The sequence below is a fragment of the Danio rerio genome, chromosome 24 (assembly GCF_052040795.2).
Source record: "Danio rerio strain M-AB ecotype USA chromosome 24, GRCz13ab, whole genome shotgun sequence".
Taxonomy (NCBI): Eukaryota; Metazoa; Chordata; class Actinopteri; order Cypriniformes; family Danionidae; genus Danio; species Danio rerio.
In genome coordinates, this window is record NC_141044.1 from 5,379,512 (window position 1) to 5,396,722 (window position 17,211).

At 35.5% G+C, this 17,211-nt stretch overlaps 1 protein-coding gene and 1 long non-coding RNA gene across 16 annotated transcripts in view; one reads left to right on the forward strand and one right to left on the reverse strand.

Annotated features, from left to right (window-relative positions):
- LOC137489281 (uncharacterized) overlaps window positions 1-17,211 on the reverse strand; it is a 602,555-nt gene that overhangs the window by 211,231 nt on the left and 374,113 nt on the right. For all 10 annotated transcript variants that reach the window (XR_015524713.1, XR_015524716.1, XR_015524720.1 and 7 more), the window contains one exon: window positions 11,657-11,986. This is a non-coding gene — a long non-coding RNA (uncharacterized LOC137489281). The remainder of the gene's footprint in view (window positions 1-11,656; window positions 11,987-17,211) is intronic.
- Window positions 1-17,211, forward strand: part of plod2 (procollagen-lysine, 2-oxoglutarate 5-dioxygenase 2) — a 78,423-nt gene that overhangs the window by 14,009 nt on the left and 47,203 nt on the right. For all 6 annotated transcript variants that reach the window (XR_015524244.1, XR_015524245.1, XR_015524246.1 and 3 more), the window contains 3 exon segments: window positions 11,638-11,729; window positions 11,817-11,953; window positions 16,411-16,574. Coding sequence is in view for 2 of the 6 variants with exons in the window: in NM_001089464.1 (NP_001082933.1) it covers window positions 11,638-11,729; window positions 11,817-11,953; window positions 16,411-16,574 (393 nt within the window). In the remaining 4 variants the exon portion in view is untranslated.

Below are 17,211 nucleotides of genomic sequence, written 5' to 3' on the forward strand. Positions count from 1 at the left end.
CTTCGGTTTCAAAGAATCCCCCCATCCACCCCCTCTCCCCCCTTTCCTCCTTTACCAAGGGGAGCTCTCGAGACCTACCTGATCTTGAACCCTAAATAACCAGGGCTCAAGTATCTATGAGCTCAGGGTTCTCTCCCAGGACAGCATGCCAAATCTGCAATTTATATCAAGCAATAGCTAAGTGTGAACTTCTGAAAATTAACACTGCTAGCTAAAACCAAGACCTAGAAACCACATCCCTTCTGAAAAATCCAGCTTAAACCAGGCTAGGCTGGTTGGCTGGATTTAGCTGGTCGACCAGGCTGGTTTTAGAGGGGTTTTGGCCATTTTCAGGCTGGTTTCCAGCCATTTCCAGCCTGGTCTTAGCTGGTCAGGCTGGAAAATGACCAGCTAAATCCAGCTAAAACCAGCTTGACCAGCTTGGTTTAAGCTGGACATAGCTGGTTTTGGCTGGGCTCCCAGCCTGGCTAGGCTGGTCAAGCTGGTTTTAGCTGGTCATCTCCCAGCCTGACCAGCTAAGACCAGGCTGGAAATGGCCAAAATTCCTCTAAAACCAGCCTGGTCGACCAGCTAAAACCAGCCAACCAGCCTAGGCTGGTTTAAGATGGGTTTTTCAGTAGGGATATCAGTACCCCAAATATCTTTGCAATTGCACAATATCACACACATTTTAGTAAGCAGTATAACTGGAACAAGACAGAAGGCAGATCTGCTCAGCCAATCTCTTATTTGAGCAGAGTGGAATGTCTAAGTCACCTGCTTATCTTCACATCATTGCAGACGGTGTTGTTCGACTATCACAGCAGGAGTCATGCGTCATCACATGCTTGTGTGTTTTTGTGTAGCCATGGCAACTAGTACTCTGTAAGTTTGTTGAGTTGGACTAGTGATACAGTCCCTATTGTTTATAGCATGGCGTAAAGGAAGACAGTAGTTAAAGTCGGAGTGTCAGCTACTGGGGTCGTTTGTTTACTGCTGTTGTCTTTAGGGATCAGGGAAGGTTAGGTCACTTGTGGGTCAAAGCAATTGGTGTTAATTTGTTGTCCTTTGGGGAACTCTATAGAGACCCAATGTAAGCACTTATCACAGTTCTCTTGGTCTTATCCATTATTTAAATGTTTCAAGGCATTCTGGGAAATAGCCTCCAAGTACTGGAAAGAGCTAAATAAATCAGTTACATTTCTGGTGCAGCATTTCAGATATGTACTGTATTGCCACAGTGGAATAGAGTCAGATCGTGTTGTGATTGACTGGATGCAGTAATGGATTAGTGTGAAACTTTATTGTAAGCACAAGGGGAAAACAGTGAAAGATGCATGCTGTCTGCACATCGCTCCCAGTGGTGTAATAAATCGGAGATTGGCAAAGCGTGGTGTATACATGAATCAAAAAGCATTGGCATATTCTGAAATAATGACATTTGGATGTTGATTCTGAAGCAGATACGTCTTAGTTAAACAAGTGAACATTGATTTGTCTGTAATTTACAGATCTCTCAGGAAAATGCTATTTATTTAGAGGCTGCTCTCTCTCTCTCAAAGCTCCAAAGCCTTCACGGAGATCTTGCTTGTATTTCATTTAAATATGACTTTTTTTCTGAGATAATAAAGGTTCCATGATGGGTTTTTCATTCTCCAATGATGTTTTGTCTTACAAAACTTAACTTTTCTCCGAGGACGTTTTGTCTAACAGTACCTAACCTTTTTTTCCTTAGTGTGAAGAATAAAGTAATAATCAAGAGAACCGCTTTTCCACTCTAAAAAAAATCTTTATTGGAATGTTAAGACTTTAATTTGTGGAAGGTTCCTCGTGAAACAAAAATGCCACTAAAGAACAATTTTTTTTTTTGGCCAGTTTGACCAAAATTTCATACGCTCATAAAAGAATGAATGAATAAATAAAAAAAATAAAAAAATAAATAAAAAAAAAAAAATATATATATATATATATATATATATATATATATATATATATATATATATATATATATATATATATATATATATATATATATATATATTTTTTTTTACTTGTTGAAATAAATTTTTTCAAATGAGCTAAAACGTCATAGTTATTGCGATTTCATTGGGACAACTTAATTTTATGATGTTCAATCTACATATAAATGTTAAAAGTGTTAAGTTAATTTAATCGATTTTTGTATAAATAACATAAATGAATTGTGTGGAACCCTGCATTTTTTTCAGTGTATTATGTCCCTTAATACACTGAATCAATTGCATTTTATGCCACAGTAACAATATATTTCACAAAATAGTCCTTTAAATTGGTAGTTATTCCAGAAAATAAGGTTTTGTTTTAACAAATAAAATTAAACATTTCAGAAACAACTTTTTAAAATTGTAATTGGACCTTGTTAAACATAATAGTGATTCAAAATATAGATGTTTTTGTGAGTATTTCTAACTCAAGCTCATTTTAGCTAAGCTGATGTCGATATATTTTCTGTTAGTATGTTTTCAAGAGTTCATAATGCTTAATAATGTTAGCAGGTTTGGCAGGTTGTCCCGGGAGAGAACCCTGAGCTAATAATTGAGCCCATGGTCAAAGAGCATGTATGAGACCAGGTAGTTATCGAGAGCTCTCCAAATTTGTTGGGTCTATTCCTTGATTATCAGGGGCAGCCCTGGAGGAATAGACCGCCAACCACATCAGCGCATACCCAAGTGGTGAAGGCTCAGTACTAAAGTACACGGAGAAATCCCACACAAGCATGAGGAAAACATGTAGACTGCGCTCAGAGATGCCAAATGGCCCACCCGGGACTCGAACTATCGACCTTATTTTTGTGAGGCAACAGTGCTAAACACCGAGCAACCGTGTCACCCAATCCAGGATTTATCTAGAAAGAGGAGGAGGGAGATGGTGTGGATGGGGAATTCTTCAAAAACAATGTCAAGGGAGTAAAGTTAGACAGGATATTAATGTTGAGTTTGGAATGATCCGATTGGCTTGCTAATGATTCTGGATGGGGGACCAGCCACGATCAATCATATCACGTGCCCCTCTCTAAATTAGATTGTGAAACTTGTACAGAAAAACGATTATTAGCATAGTTACTGATTTACGATCAGTGTGATTTGGTGTCTTAATAAATGTCAGTCATTTTTCATGCATCTGACCAATAAATGAAATAAGACTAAAAATTGCATGACAACATCATGTTATTTGTGTGTTTTTAATAAAATGCCCTAGTCGAAAGTCTACGAGCAGGCATTAGAACCTGACGGAGGCTGTTAGACAGCAGAGTTTGTAGCGCTACATAAATACAGTTTAACTTACAGAGAAAAATCGCGACTGGAGCCATTCTGTACTGTACTAAACTTACAGTTTAAATTCAGTATTCCAAAACAGTTAAATCATCCAAGTCACAGGTAAAAATCCACCTCTGATTGCTGACCTGATCTTACTCCAGTCAGCACTTCATGAACAGCAGCTAGCTCAGACGTTTACACACTGTTAGCCACGCCCACTTATCTACATATCATGGTATAGACACAATTAAAAACATACTTTACAGTCTAAGGCATATCAAAATTACTTATTGGGATACTTTTCGGGATCAAACATCTTAGTCTTGAAGGAATACAGAGTTTGAGTTGAGGTTTTGATGGAGGGCCTGGCATCTTTAAGATGATTTGAAGGTAATGGGATGTGCAGCAATTCAAAATTTGGTCATCTATATAATCTTGTTGCTGTCTAGGAGAGAGTTTTTTTTACTCCTATGGGAGTTTATAATGATTAAAGACCCTTCAGATTTTCTTTAACATGACCCATGTTTAAGGCTGACGTAACCATTGAACAAAAGCTAGAGGAAGTCTGGCATATGTTACAGTTCATCGAGAGAAGCAGTTCAGACCTTTTGGTTGTATGGATTTCTCCAGCTGTTACTTTTAACCAAACCTGCACAAAGAAAAGGGCTTTTCTCAGACAATGAGGCTCAATGAGACCTGGGCGTTTATAGGATGCCGTGTGCACATGGCGTAGTCTCTAGTGGCCTTCTGTTTGATACAGTATAATATTACCATCTAAACATCCAGATGAAACATTTACAGCATGAGCAGTATTTATGTTCTGTATGTGAGGGGGAAGCAGGCCTTTCTGTCTGGAATGTTGAGAGAAATCAGTGGGGTCAGCGTTTAGCTGATAAAAAAGGATTTTGAGGCTTTTCTTGCGAACTCCTCAAAATAGTTTGTCTTCTGCTTTGACTCATATACTGTATATGAGATAAAGTTTGAATATTGTGCGACCTCCTTTATGCTTCTCTCTTGACCTTGGCTGAATCGTAGAAAAGCTGAATTAAGATTGTGTGTAGGGTTGAACGTTCGAATGATCGTGATCTTTTTTCGATTAATCGTGCAGCCCTACACCAGAATAAATGGTAAATTATTTATTAATGATTATGGTGCATGTGATGATCTAAAGTAGACCGATTAAGTCAATACTTAAGTTAAATATGCGCACATTCTCCCATCAAGTTCGTTTTTATAGATTATAACTTTTGCATAGGTGGCACAATGGCTCACTGGTTAGCACTATTGTCTCACAGGAAGAAGGTCGCTGGTTTGAGTCCCGGCTGGGTCAGTTGGCGTTTCTGTGTGGAGTTTCATGCTCTTCCGTGTTGGCATGGGTTTCCTCTGAGTGCTCCGGTTTCCCCCACTGTACAAACACATGCGCTATAGGGGAATTGGATTAACTAAAATGGCCGTACTTTATGAGTGTGTGAATGTCAGAGTGTATGGGTGTTTCCCAGCACTGATTTGCAGCTGGAAGGGCATCCGTTGCATAAAAACATATGCTGGAGAAGTCTGTGGTTCATTCTGCTATGGTGACCCCTGATAAATAAGGGACTAAGCTAAAGGAAAAGAATGAATGAACTTTTGCATAGTGCTAGCAAATAAGATCCCTGGAGAGTCTTACAATCACAGATACAATGAAACGATCTAGATACAATGATTGTTTTGTCATAAAAAATAAAAAGAGTTCAATTGCTTGATCTGTGTGACTGATATTACACAAAAAAATGTCTGTATGATGCAGAAAAGAGCCAAGCGTCCTAGAATGAATGCCAAAAACAACAGTGACAAGGGAAAAACTCCCTAAGAATGTTAAGATGAAGGGAAAAAACCTTGTATACAGAATATTACACATTCATCATTTAACTGTAGCTATTCCAAATTCATTAGATGGGCTTCAGAAGGGCTCTAAAATACATTCATTTTTTTAAACAATCAATGAATCAATCGATCAGTCCCATACGTATGTGAGCTGGTGAGAAATGCCAAATACATTTTTACAAAAAGGTATTTTTAAATGTGTTAATATAAGTTTGTAGCTCATTTTCCAAAAGTATTAGGACCCATAAAGGTAGTTCATACACACTAGGGTCCAAAATAAAGGTGTAAATTATATATGCACTAAAAACTACTCTTTTTATGGATCTCTTTGTCCAGAAAAGACAAAATGATACATTGTTAGGGTTAAAGTCAACGTCAGCTAGAAGGTGAGACTAACTTCAATATTCTGAAATATTCCTGGGTGAACTTATGCTTGTTTATTATTATTAGATTCCCAAGCTTGGCTTGGAGCACGCAGAATATTAGCACGTTATTCTGAAATGGTACAGTTGAGTCATTTCATGAGGTGAGAAATCCTGTTGCTCCTTCCATAACCCCTGCCACTGCTCAATGTGTGACAGTGTGTTCCATTCGCAAATGAACGAGGCAAAGATCTATTGTGACTTCCAGTTCAACTTGATTTCCACCAGAAATATTTAGAAACCCACCCACGCTGTTCTAACGCTAGAGAACACAATATACGATTCAATTTGTTCAGTGTTAGAATACTTTTAGCAATAATTTATTAAATCACAATTCATGCAACAAATCATGTACTAAGGTCAATAAACTACTAATTGGTTGCTTATCAACAGTTAGTAAGGTAGTAGTTGGGTTTAGGTATTGGATATAATTAGGGATGTAGAATAAGATCATACTATAACTACTTATTAGTAAGTTACAACTGCCAATAACCAGTTAATATATTAATAATAGATGGGTTATAAGCTAGCAGTAAATTGCGACTTAAAGTGCCCCTATTATTATTAAACGGTTCTGAGTGGACGATATCTTTATGCATGATGCGATTTCAAATGTATGTTTTCATCCACTTTAAGCTGTTACACACAGCATGGAAGGTACATTTCAAAAACCCATAATTACTGTATTTTCTTTGAAACCAGTTTAGTGTGTAAAGACAAGTGTGCCTTTTTGGTCAATCTAATCTCCCTGGAGGTTTTTTTCTTCTTTTTTAAGTTTATTTGCAATTGTACATCACACCATCTGATGCGAAACAAGGCATGAAAAAGGTGGTGGTGGTGGTGGTGGGGGGTTAAAATGTCACCATGCACTATGGTGCACTGCCAGTAAGGCGATTTAAAATTACTTTTAAAAGTAAATGTAAACCCTGTTGCATGTTTTAGTAAGGAGAAACTATTTAGGTTTTATTCAACATGCACTCATTTGTTTTTAATCTATTAATCTTTTATTCTAAAGTTGTAAAATCTAAAGTTACAATAATAATGGTGACATAATTAATAGTTAATAAGATAGTAGTTAGGTTGGATTAGGGATGTAGATTAAAATACTCTAATGCCCCTAAATCTTTTTTATTTCTTTATTTTTTCAGCAATAGTGCAGCATACCGTCTGACAAAAAGCAGGGCAAGAGAAATAGGAGGGTAAGATTGAGAAAGATCCCCAATCCAGGACTCAAATTTGGGTCTCCCAAAGTGCAACTTCGCTACTTGCTGGAGCACTGCTAAGTGATCGGCTATGACTGGAAAGGAGTTTTAAATGCAAATCTAATCTGGAATTTTTCTCCATTTTAATCAGGTTCAAAAACAGTTGAGGTTTAATCAACATGCTGGCCATTTGTTTGCAATCTGTAGAGTTGTAAAATCTACAAACCTACAGTATTTATGGCAACCCTATTAATAGTAAGGTAGGAGTTGGTAGATAATGAGTAGGATTAGAGATGTAGAATAACAATAATTTATAACTACTAAAAACCAGTAATTATATATTAAAAACAGGCAGTTAATTAGCTATATAATAGTGTGAATTGTGACAAACTAAAGCATTACTATATTTGGGAAAGATCCTCAATCTGGGAAGGTTTGGTTGCCCAAAGTGCAACTATTTGATGGAACACTGCCAACAGGGTGAACGGCTATGCCTGGAAATGACTTTTAAATGCAAATCTAAACCCTGTAGAATTTTTTTCTTTAACCTTTTCACCAGGTTGAAGAACAATTGGGGTTTTATTCAACTTGCTGGTCATTTGTTTTCAATCTGTAGAGCTGTAATATCTACAAAGATACTTACAGTACTACTGGTGACGTACACACATCCTGTCTCTTTCCCTGATGTTTGCTTAAGATTTCTCTGGGACTGTTTCCCAAACCCCAGAGAAGACGGACGATTGAAGTCACGCAGCCATTCACACCCCAGTCTGGAATTTATTTTCCCACACATTGCTCTGCTAGAGGGTCTGTACCTGCTCACTGGCACGTCCAGCGGAAATGTAGCGGGAGCTTGAGAAACGAAACCCTCTTCTGCTAACTAACCATCAGCACCACCGTTACCACCATCACATGTAATACCAGTGCTCATTACAAAACACGTCCTGCCAAAGCCATTTCAGATTATAAGAACTTTAACGATACTCTGCATTTATCCTCACATGAGGTGGGGATGAACTGTGGAAATCAGTCTTGTGAGTGTTGACTTAGGTTTGAGGTTTGGTTGTAGTTTGGTTTGCAGTAATAAGATACCCTGTACTTCATACTGTAGGCAAAAGGCAACTTATAACTGTATATATTTTTGGTAAAGAGGCTCTTTGGGGAACCGTGGGGTTTTGGAAAACATCAACTTCCAAATTCCTTAATGTATAAAGGAATTTGTTAGAAATACGACCCTAAAGGGAGTGTTTTTACTCCTCCACTATTCCACACGCAGGGTGGATTTTACACGTTTCATGATTAATGAGGTTTACTCAAGAAGCTGAACTGTACTATAAAAATGTTCTATGATGTGACATAGCAAATATTAAGAAAAGCAACTCTTAATAAGATACAAATAGCATGAGAGGGATTTATCTTCATTGTCGGACAATTATCTTAATATAGTGCTATTTATATATTTGTTCTGAGGCAATAAGACTATTGCGACTTCTTGATGCCTCCATAAGTCGCTAGAGAGACAGTGAGCATTTGTTGTAGTGATATATGGTTGTTGTGTGTGCCATAGCTTGTTACGGTCAACAAAAAATACAGCTACCCCACTATCATTCTCTCCTCCTAACACCTGTGTGATTGGGCATGCGCTTTATTTGCTCTAGCAGGTGCCAGGTATGCCCACGTGCCCTAAACATCTAACGTCACTGTGAAACCCAAACTAATCAGCATACAAATAAACATAATAATTTAATTAAAAATAATATGGCTCCTATAAAGACATGTGCTTGAAGTCAGAGTGCCCTGGGAAGAGCAGATGGCAGAGTCAATTGAAAGGAAACACTCAAAGTACCAGGAGGTAGTAGAGAAGTCCCGGGAAGGGGGCTGGAAGACCAACTGTTAGCCACTACAGGTGGACTGTCGAGGGTTTGCAGGGAATTCACCCTCTAAACTCTTCAACCAACTAGGCCTAGCATGAAGAAGCTAAGAAGAGAGCCATTAAGTCTGTTTGTGAAGCTGCAGAGAAAGCCACAAGATTGCTATGGATAAAGGGTTGATCTGTGGGTGATGACTACTGGGATGCAAGCTGGGGTCTGATCAACCTCAGCTGGGTCATCTGGGCGAAGATGTCTGATGTTAAAAAGACCCAATACACCCAGGGGCCCCAGGATACATCACTGACAATGCGTCCCAGTGCATCTAGATGATGTACGTTGCACACAATATGAAATTTTTTATATATTTTTTTTTTCCATGACTTGTTGGACATTTTCAATAAATAGGGGTGTCAGACTAAAAGACAACAACATAAATTTTATAGTGGTTCCAAAAATGATTATGTAAAGAATCCAGAAACAAAAGCTTAACATGTGCACCTCTTGGGCTTCAGTCACATGATCTTGAACAGGGTCTTCAGCTTGTTAAGATTTTTAATGGAATTGCTGATTTGATGGTTTTCAGTGACTATATATGTATACCAAGTTATATATTTATATATCTCAAGTTCCAACACAGTAAAAAGAATCCTGGTTGCCTTACATTTTTAAGCTGAATCAAATCGACCTTTTGAGTCCATTGAACTTATATTATGTTAAACTGAATTTAAACAGCCTGCGTAACTTTATAAAATTAGGTTAGAACATGATTACCTTAGTTTAATAAGTTACAATGACCTAAAGCATGCTGTCAGAACTAATTGATCATATCATTTTTTACAGTGTATGTTTTTAGAAATATATGGGTGAAATAAAATATTGCCATTTACTAAAATAGCCACCTGTAAAAGTATTTATTATTGCTTTTATGTTTTTTAAAATTCTGGTCACACTTTACAATAAGGTTCATTAGTTAATGTTATTTAATGCATTTACTAACATGAACAAACAATGAACAATACATTTACTACAGTATTTGTTCATGTTAGTTAACGTTAGCTAATGAAAATACACTAATTTATAGTTAGTTCATGTTAACTCATGGTGCATTAACTAATGTTAACAAGCATGGACTTGGATGTTTAATAATGCACTAGTAAATGTTCAATTATGATTCATAAATGCTGTACATGTGTTGTTCATGAGTAGTTCATGTTAGAAAATTCATTAACTAATAAACCTTATTGTAAAGTGTTACCAAAATTATTTATAAAAGCTGAAATTGACTACTTACTACATGTGGTAACAATTTAATTATGCATAATTAAGACTCGTTTAAGTAAACTTTACTAGCATCACACCTCAGAGTACAGTTTCTGGGGAGTTAACCTAACTTAATTGACCTAAGTAAATGTGGCTCAGTATAAGTAAGAATTACTTTTACTACATTAGTAAACAATACTTGATATAGGGTTAAGATGACCTTATTGAGCAAAGTAAGTGTGACTCAGTATAAGAATTACTTTACTACATTAGTCAATGATACTTGATATAAAGTTAAGATGACTTAATTGACCTAAGTAAATGTGGCTCAGTATAAGTAAGAATTCCTTTTACTACATTAGTAAATAACTCTTGATATAAAGTTAAGATGGCTTATTGACCTTAGTAAATGTGACTCAGTGTAAGTAAGAATTACTTTTACTACATTAGTAAACAATACTTGATATAAAGTAAGGATGACTTAATTGACCTAAATAAATGTGACCCAGAATAAGAATTGGCAAGTAAGAATTGCTTTACTACATTAGTAAATAATACTTGATATAGAGTTAAGATGACCTTATTGAGCAAAGTAAGTGTGACTCAGTATAAGAATTACTTTACTACATCAGTCAATGATACTTGATATAAAGTTAAGATGACCTAATTGACCTAAGTAAATGCGACTCAGTAAAATAATTGTTTTCTCTATAAGTGAATAGTACTTAATGAGCTAAAGTTATAATTACTAAATGCAACAAGTTTGCATAATGCAATTAAGTAAAATTAACAAATAATTTTTTTATAGTGAATGCTTAAAACAGTCACCCCACAGGGCAGAAAAAAAACACAGCAGTTTTAATACATTTACTAAATATTAAATGATGATACTACTGTAATTTAAGATAATAATAAGAAAATGCAACAGCACGCCAACAACATACACTGTAAAAAAATGCTGTGTTCATGTTGTTTAAACACAAATCGATTAAGTTTACTAAATACTTTTTTTTACAAATTTAAGTTGATTGAACATAAAACAATTAAGTTACCCCACAAAAGCCCTCAAGAATTGTGTTGATTCAGCTTATTATAAATAAATAGTTTGAAGAAGCAGCTAAATTATTTTTTGAGTGTAGTTTAATGTTGTAGTTTAGGTTGTCAAATACTCACACATGCCTATTGACCTTATTCTAAAATGCGGAAGTGCGCCTGTTTTCGCGATTGTCTTAGAACTTCCGATTCAGTCGCCTATGGGAGAAATGACTAGGAATAATAAACGGCAGAAAACGGTCAAACTACTTGGTCTACAAACAAATGTTTGCATGACTACACAGACCAAGTAGAATAATATAACAAGGAATTGTCAAATTGCAACATCAAGCAGCGTAATGAGCAGTTTTTAATGTCTAAAAATGAATGGAAGTGAATGAGACCGGAAGTCTCAAGCCAAAAAGATTCAAATGGCTGCGCCCACTCATCGGCGGAGAATAAGGTCAATAAACATGCCTGACATCACTGTTTTCACAATGTTCAGTGTTTTTGTAGTTTACACCAGTGTTTCCCCAAACCTTGTTGTGTGTTTTTAGGCCCACAAAACAGCCAAATATGCAGAAACATTTAGCATTTGTAGTTGAAAACAGTAATGTGTAAATCATCCTCTCAGAAGGAGATCACGTTTCGTTATAATTCTAAGCTTTTACCCTTTTTTTCTAATGTGAACTCTCATTCTTTTCTACCCCAGAAAAACTGCTTGTACTTACTGTTGCAACACAGGAGACGGATGGCTTTCTCCGCTTCATGCAGTCAGCAAACTACTTCAACTTCAATGTGAAGGTAAGACCGCTGGGGGACCACAGCTCATTTATAATGGCGGGTGGTGTTGATTGAAGGACTGATTGAACTAGAACATGCTGAACGCAGGTGCTTGGGATGGGAGAAGAGTGGAAGGGAGGTGACGTGGGTCGCTCCATTGGTGGAGGCCAGAAAGTTCGACTGCTGAAGGAAGCCATGGAGTCTCTGGATCAACAAGAGGACTTGGTGGTCTTGTTTGTCGATAGGTAGGTGTCATTTGGTCTTAAGTAAGAGATGCACTGCAAAAAAAAAAAAAAAAAAAAAAAAAGAGAGATTAGATTAGATTTATAAAATTTTTGTATAGTTTTAAGTTCAAAAATTTTTTAATTCTAATATCAATAAAGGAAATCAACAGGAAAAAATAAAGGTTAAACGTTAAATTAACGTTATACCTGACATGATGCAAAAACTAATTCACAGCCACCAGACATTTCAGATAGACTGGCGAGTTATGTCAAGTTATCTTTGATTATCAGAATTTCAAATTTGTTGTGTGATACTTTGTAGTGGTTATCTAATGACAATCATTATAAAAATGTTGCGTTGCTTATTTAAAAGGTTTCTTTGAAGATAATGATCGTAACTAAAGTTGTTACAATACTGAAAATTGGTACCAATCGATACTGAAAATTAAAAAAAAATGTCCATTTCCCGATACCATTTGAGCACTGTTGAGCACGTTTCTAAACACCGCTGATGACGGAGTATAACCACAGATACAGGGAGACTGGAGTGTTATGAACCACAGATACAGGGAGACTGGAGTGTTATGAAGCCATGATTCATCAGCGGATTGTTTGTGTCTCAGCTTATAGACAAACCAGCTGATCAACGTGACTTTAAAAGGCTCTAGTGTCCCTGTATCTGTAGTTACACTCAGTAAACAGCGATGAGTTCAGTGAACCAATGACTTTCATGACCAATCACAATCATTTCTGTTGAGCGATTTCTGTTAGCATTGCACTGTTAGCATTTCGTTGCATTGTACTTGTACATGTGTAATGACAATAAAGTTGAATCTAATCTAATCTAAAAATGTAATCTAATTGGTATCAAATTCCAGTATCGTGACAAGCCTTATCGTAACACTTTAAAGTCGTTAGGAATGTTATAAATCAGATGCTTATTTAAACCTTATTAATGCCCATTGCTCTTTTTGTTTTTATATTTGTGGGTCTACTTTTTTTGTTTTTGAGGCAATGCTGCTGTTGTAGCTGGTACAGTATATTCAGGGACATTACTCATACACCTTCGTTTTTAGTGTGGTTACTGAAAAGTCTTCATTTGTAAAGCTGAATGCCTCTTCCACCTATGCCTACACCTCCAAGCTATAAAGAATCAGTGCACTCCTGCCCCTATACATGAACATGCAAACTAAGGGGTAAGGGTGAATGTAAGGGCTAAAGAACATAATTGAGATTAGACTTCCATGATGAATTATGTACACAATTAACTTAGAAAAAAATTAAAATAAAGATGTTTTTAAATGTCTGTGGATTTTCATGAATTACATTACAAAGCTTGTGAGAACATTAACCTTTGTGTGCTGTTGGGGATGTTTTCATCCCTTCTGGGGTGGTTTTGAGTCTCAATTTGGCCACAACTTTTTCTGTGTTTTAGTCAATGGAACGAGTTTTGGTAACACATCATATTTTGACACCATACTTTAGGATAATGCTTTGACAATTTTCAAAAATCTCAACAATACATTTTGGGCAAATTGACTTCCCTTTTATTATGTTAGTGCCTGCTTTTGCCCCATTGACTTCTATTATAAATAACGTTTTTTTTTATAATCATGCATTCTTGATTGTTCCTTGTTAGGAAGAGGTCAACTTAGTAATTTTGACTGTTGATCATCAGCTGCAGTGCAAAAAAGCTTAGTTTCTGGCTTTTATATGGAGTTATAAGGAGTATTGTGTGTGTTTGCACAAGTATGTGAGAGAGACCTTTTCACTCTTATCTTGATATGTCTGAGAAAATCAAAATAAGCAGCTCAGCTCTCAGAACATAGTAAACATAGTAAGTGTAGTCATGCACACACACACTATAATCTGTTGTTGTACTCCATAGAACCCCACATATAAGCCAGAAAGCTTTTTGCACAGGCCTATCAAAAGAGTTAATGATGCCAACAGATAACTAACAGTAAAAATTACAAATTTGTTCTCTTTCCAACAGGGAAAACCACCAGCAGTCAAGAATGCATGCTTATATGTTGTCAAGGCTTTTGCAAGCAAAAAGTGTCATTATAATGGAAGCCAATGGGGCAAAAAGAGGCACTAACATAACGAAAGGGAAGTCAATTTGAACAATACACAAGGGCTAAACTGATAAAGGTTAAGTTATCTATGGAGAATCTGAAACTGAGAGTAAGATCCTAAGATTGTTAGAATAATTCCTGTGGACAATTCATGTGTGAAAAGCACTAAGTTGTATTAGATTTAATATGCAGTTAAAATACCAAAGACGAAAAGGGATACAGTATACGTATGTCTCTATGTATAGTCTAGCTGTAAATTGACTCTAATTTACCAGAAAATGCATTTTTGTAATTACCTGTAATTGACGGTAAATGATGCCCTGTAAAATATTTAGTCTAGATGAAGGCAAAATGACTAGCTAAAATGGGTTTATCAACGATAACAAATCTGCTGCATGTGTAAATGCAGTTTAAGCCACACCAGTAAAACAAATTTGACAGTGCCATTGCCAACTCAATAAGAAACAGCAAGAGCCTGTGTGAAGGTAAAAGTATTGGGCGTTTGTTCAAAAATGTCCAAAACCTACCTTTAAAACCAAAGCTCTCACTGAAATGGAGGCTTTTCGCTCAATTTATGCTAATTAGCCATAATAAATGGCCTGTTATTCCACGTCATCATTCAAGGAAAATTACAGCATGTCAATTTATAATGAAAGTGTGGTGTGTGCGTTTTTTTAGTCATGTAGGTCTGGGTGTGTTCTGCAGAAACGAGTGATTATTATGATCACAAAGTAGAAAATGATTTGCGTTTGAAGTTAACTTCACGCTCACCTGCCGCATGCAGTGGCATTTTATCAAAAGTCATTTATATGAAACACATCAAATTGAATTAAAGCAGAACTCTGTGAACTCTGAAGCAGCTATTTATACACACCCATATCTGGAATCGCACACATTTATAGGTATAATAAACAGCTCAGAGTTCAGAGAACTTTAGAATAACACAATTTAGGGCTGAATAGGCTATGTTGGAAGTCAAAATTATTTTAATTGTTTAAAAAAAAAAAAGTAAAATGCTGAATAACAAAGAAACATTTTGTTGACATAAGACAATTTTTTAAACGTATTATTATTATTATTATTATTATTTATTTATTTTTTTTGGTTTGCCAATTTATTTCTAATAACTTTTATTATCCTTGCCATGGTGACAGTACATTATATTTTACTAATTATTTTGCAAGATACTAGTATTCAGCTTAAAGTGTAATATAAAGGCTTAACTGGGTAAATTACTGTATGTAACCAGGCAAGTTAGGTCAATTAGGCACGTTATTGAACAAGCCAATGGTTTGTTGTGTAGACAATATAATAATAATAATAATAATAATAATAATAATAATAACAACAATAATAATAACAACAATAATAATAATAAAAACAACAATAAAGTAATGACCTAAAATCATGAAAAAATAAAATAAGACTTTCTCTAAAGGGGAAAATAAATAATTCTAAATAAAATAAAAATAAATAAATATATAAAAAATTATTAATAAAAATAATAAAATACATGAATATATAAAATAAAAATAAAAAATAAAATAAATGTATAAATGAGTAAAAAATAAAACAAACAAACAAATAAATAAATAAATAAATAAATAAATAAATAAATAAATAAATAAATAAATAAATAAATAAATAAATAAATAATAATTAATACATAAAAATTTAAAATAAAACAAAATAAAATACCCCAGTGATGGACTGCAGCTGGAAGAGCATCCGTAAAACATATGCTGGATAAATTGGTGGTTCATTCCGCTGTGGAGACCACTGATTAATAAAAGGACTAAGCCAAAAAGAAAATGAATGAATGAATAAAAAATAAATATAATAAATGCTCTGAAAATGTCCTTGCTCTGTTAAACAGCATTTTGGAAATGTAAAACAAAGTACAAAAAATTAGTAATAAACTTCCACAGGACAATTTAACAATGTTGCCTTCAACTGTATAAGATTGGAAATTGGACTTCAACGGTTCTGTAAAATATATTAAACACTAATAGGTGTAGCTGAAACCATTTTGCCACAATGAAGCCATGTCAAATATTCCAGAGATGAACTTTAAATCATATTTAAAAAATAGGGAAATGATTTGTGTGCACAGGTGTTCCCCAGACGAGAGGAAACCGTGGTGCCTCCCACACGGTGTACTTCCTGTGATGACATTTATAGTTACTAACGTTACCAGGCATATTAATAGTGTCTGAAACAGAAGACCTAAATGCCCTCCACTCCCTTCCAGCAGCTCAGTACAAATAGACATAGCTGATTAAATAAACTCTATTTAGCAAACATCATTTGTTCAACTGCTTTATAATGTCTTAAATGTGAAAATTACTGGAAAGCAGTGGACAGGATCATTTTTTTCTTCTGCTTTTTTTCTCTCTTCAGTTATGACCTCATCTTTGCTGGTGGAGCTGAGGAGATTCTCAGAAAGTTCCAGCAGAGCAATCATAAGGTGGTGTTTGCTGCGGAGGGAATCATCTGGCCAGATTCTCAACTGGCAGAGAAGTATCCGTCTGTACGCAGTGGGAAACGCTTTCTCAACTCTGGAGGTATGTAAAGATGGGAAAAGGAAACAACTATAGGATGTCCAAAGCCATTGTGTTTTTGTGATTTCAACTCATTCAACTCTCTTAAAGGGATAACCAGAATTCATTAAATTATTTATTACATTTCCCATTATTTGTATTTTGTTAACATCTACTCCGTCTTCAACCCTAAACCCAACTATCACAGTGATGTAAAAATAGATCTGGATCTGGAGTCTGCTCTATTAGTATAGCTGATTAACCTTGTGGATGGATGATAACAGCCATCTGAGCCTACTAATAGGTGCAGAAGGTCCCTACTGGCCCATATCTGTCAGCTGATAACCACTGGTAATGACCATTCAATCAAGGGACAACATTCGAATTGGAAGGCTGAACACAAAAATAATATATTTTGGAGAATGTTGGTAGCCGTCAACTCCCATAGGATGGAAGTACTGGTCATTGACAGCCATAGCAAAAAATGAATAAAAAAATAATAGAAAATACTATGGAAGTCAATGGTTACTGGTTTCTAAACTTTTAAAAATATGTATCTTCCAAACCAGTTTGAGTTATCTTCTGCTGAATGCAAAACAATATATTTTGGAGAATGTTGAAAGGTGGTTGCCATTGGCCTCCATAGTATGCAAGTACTGGT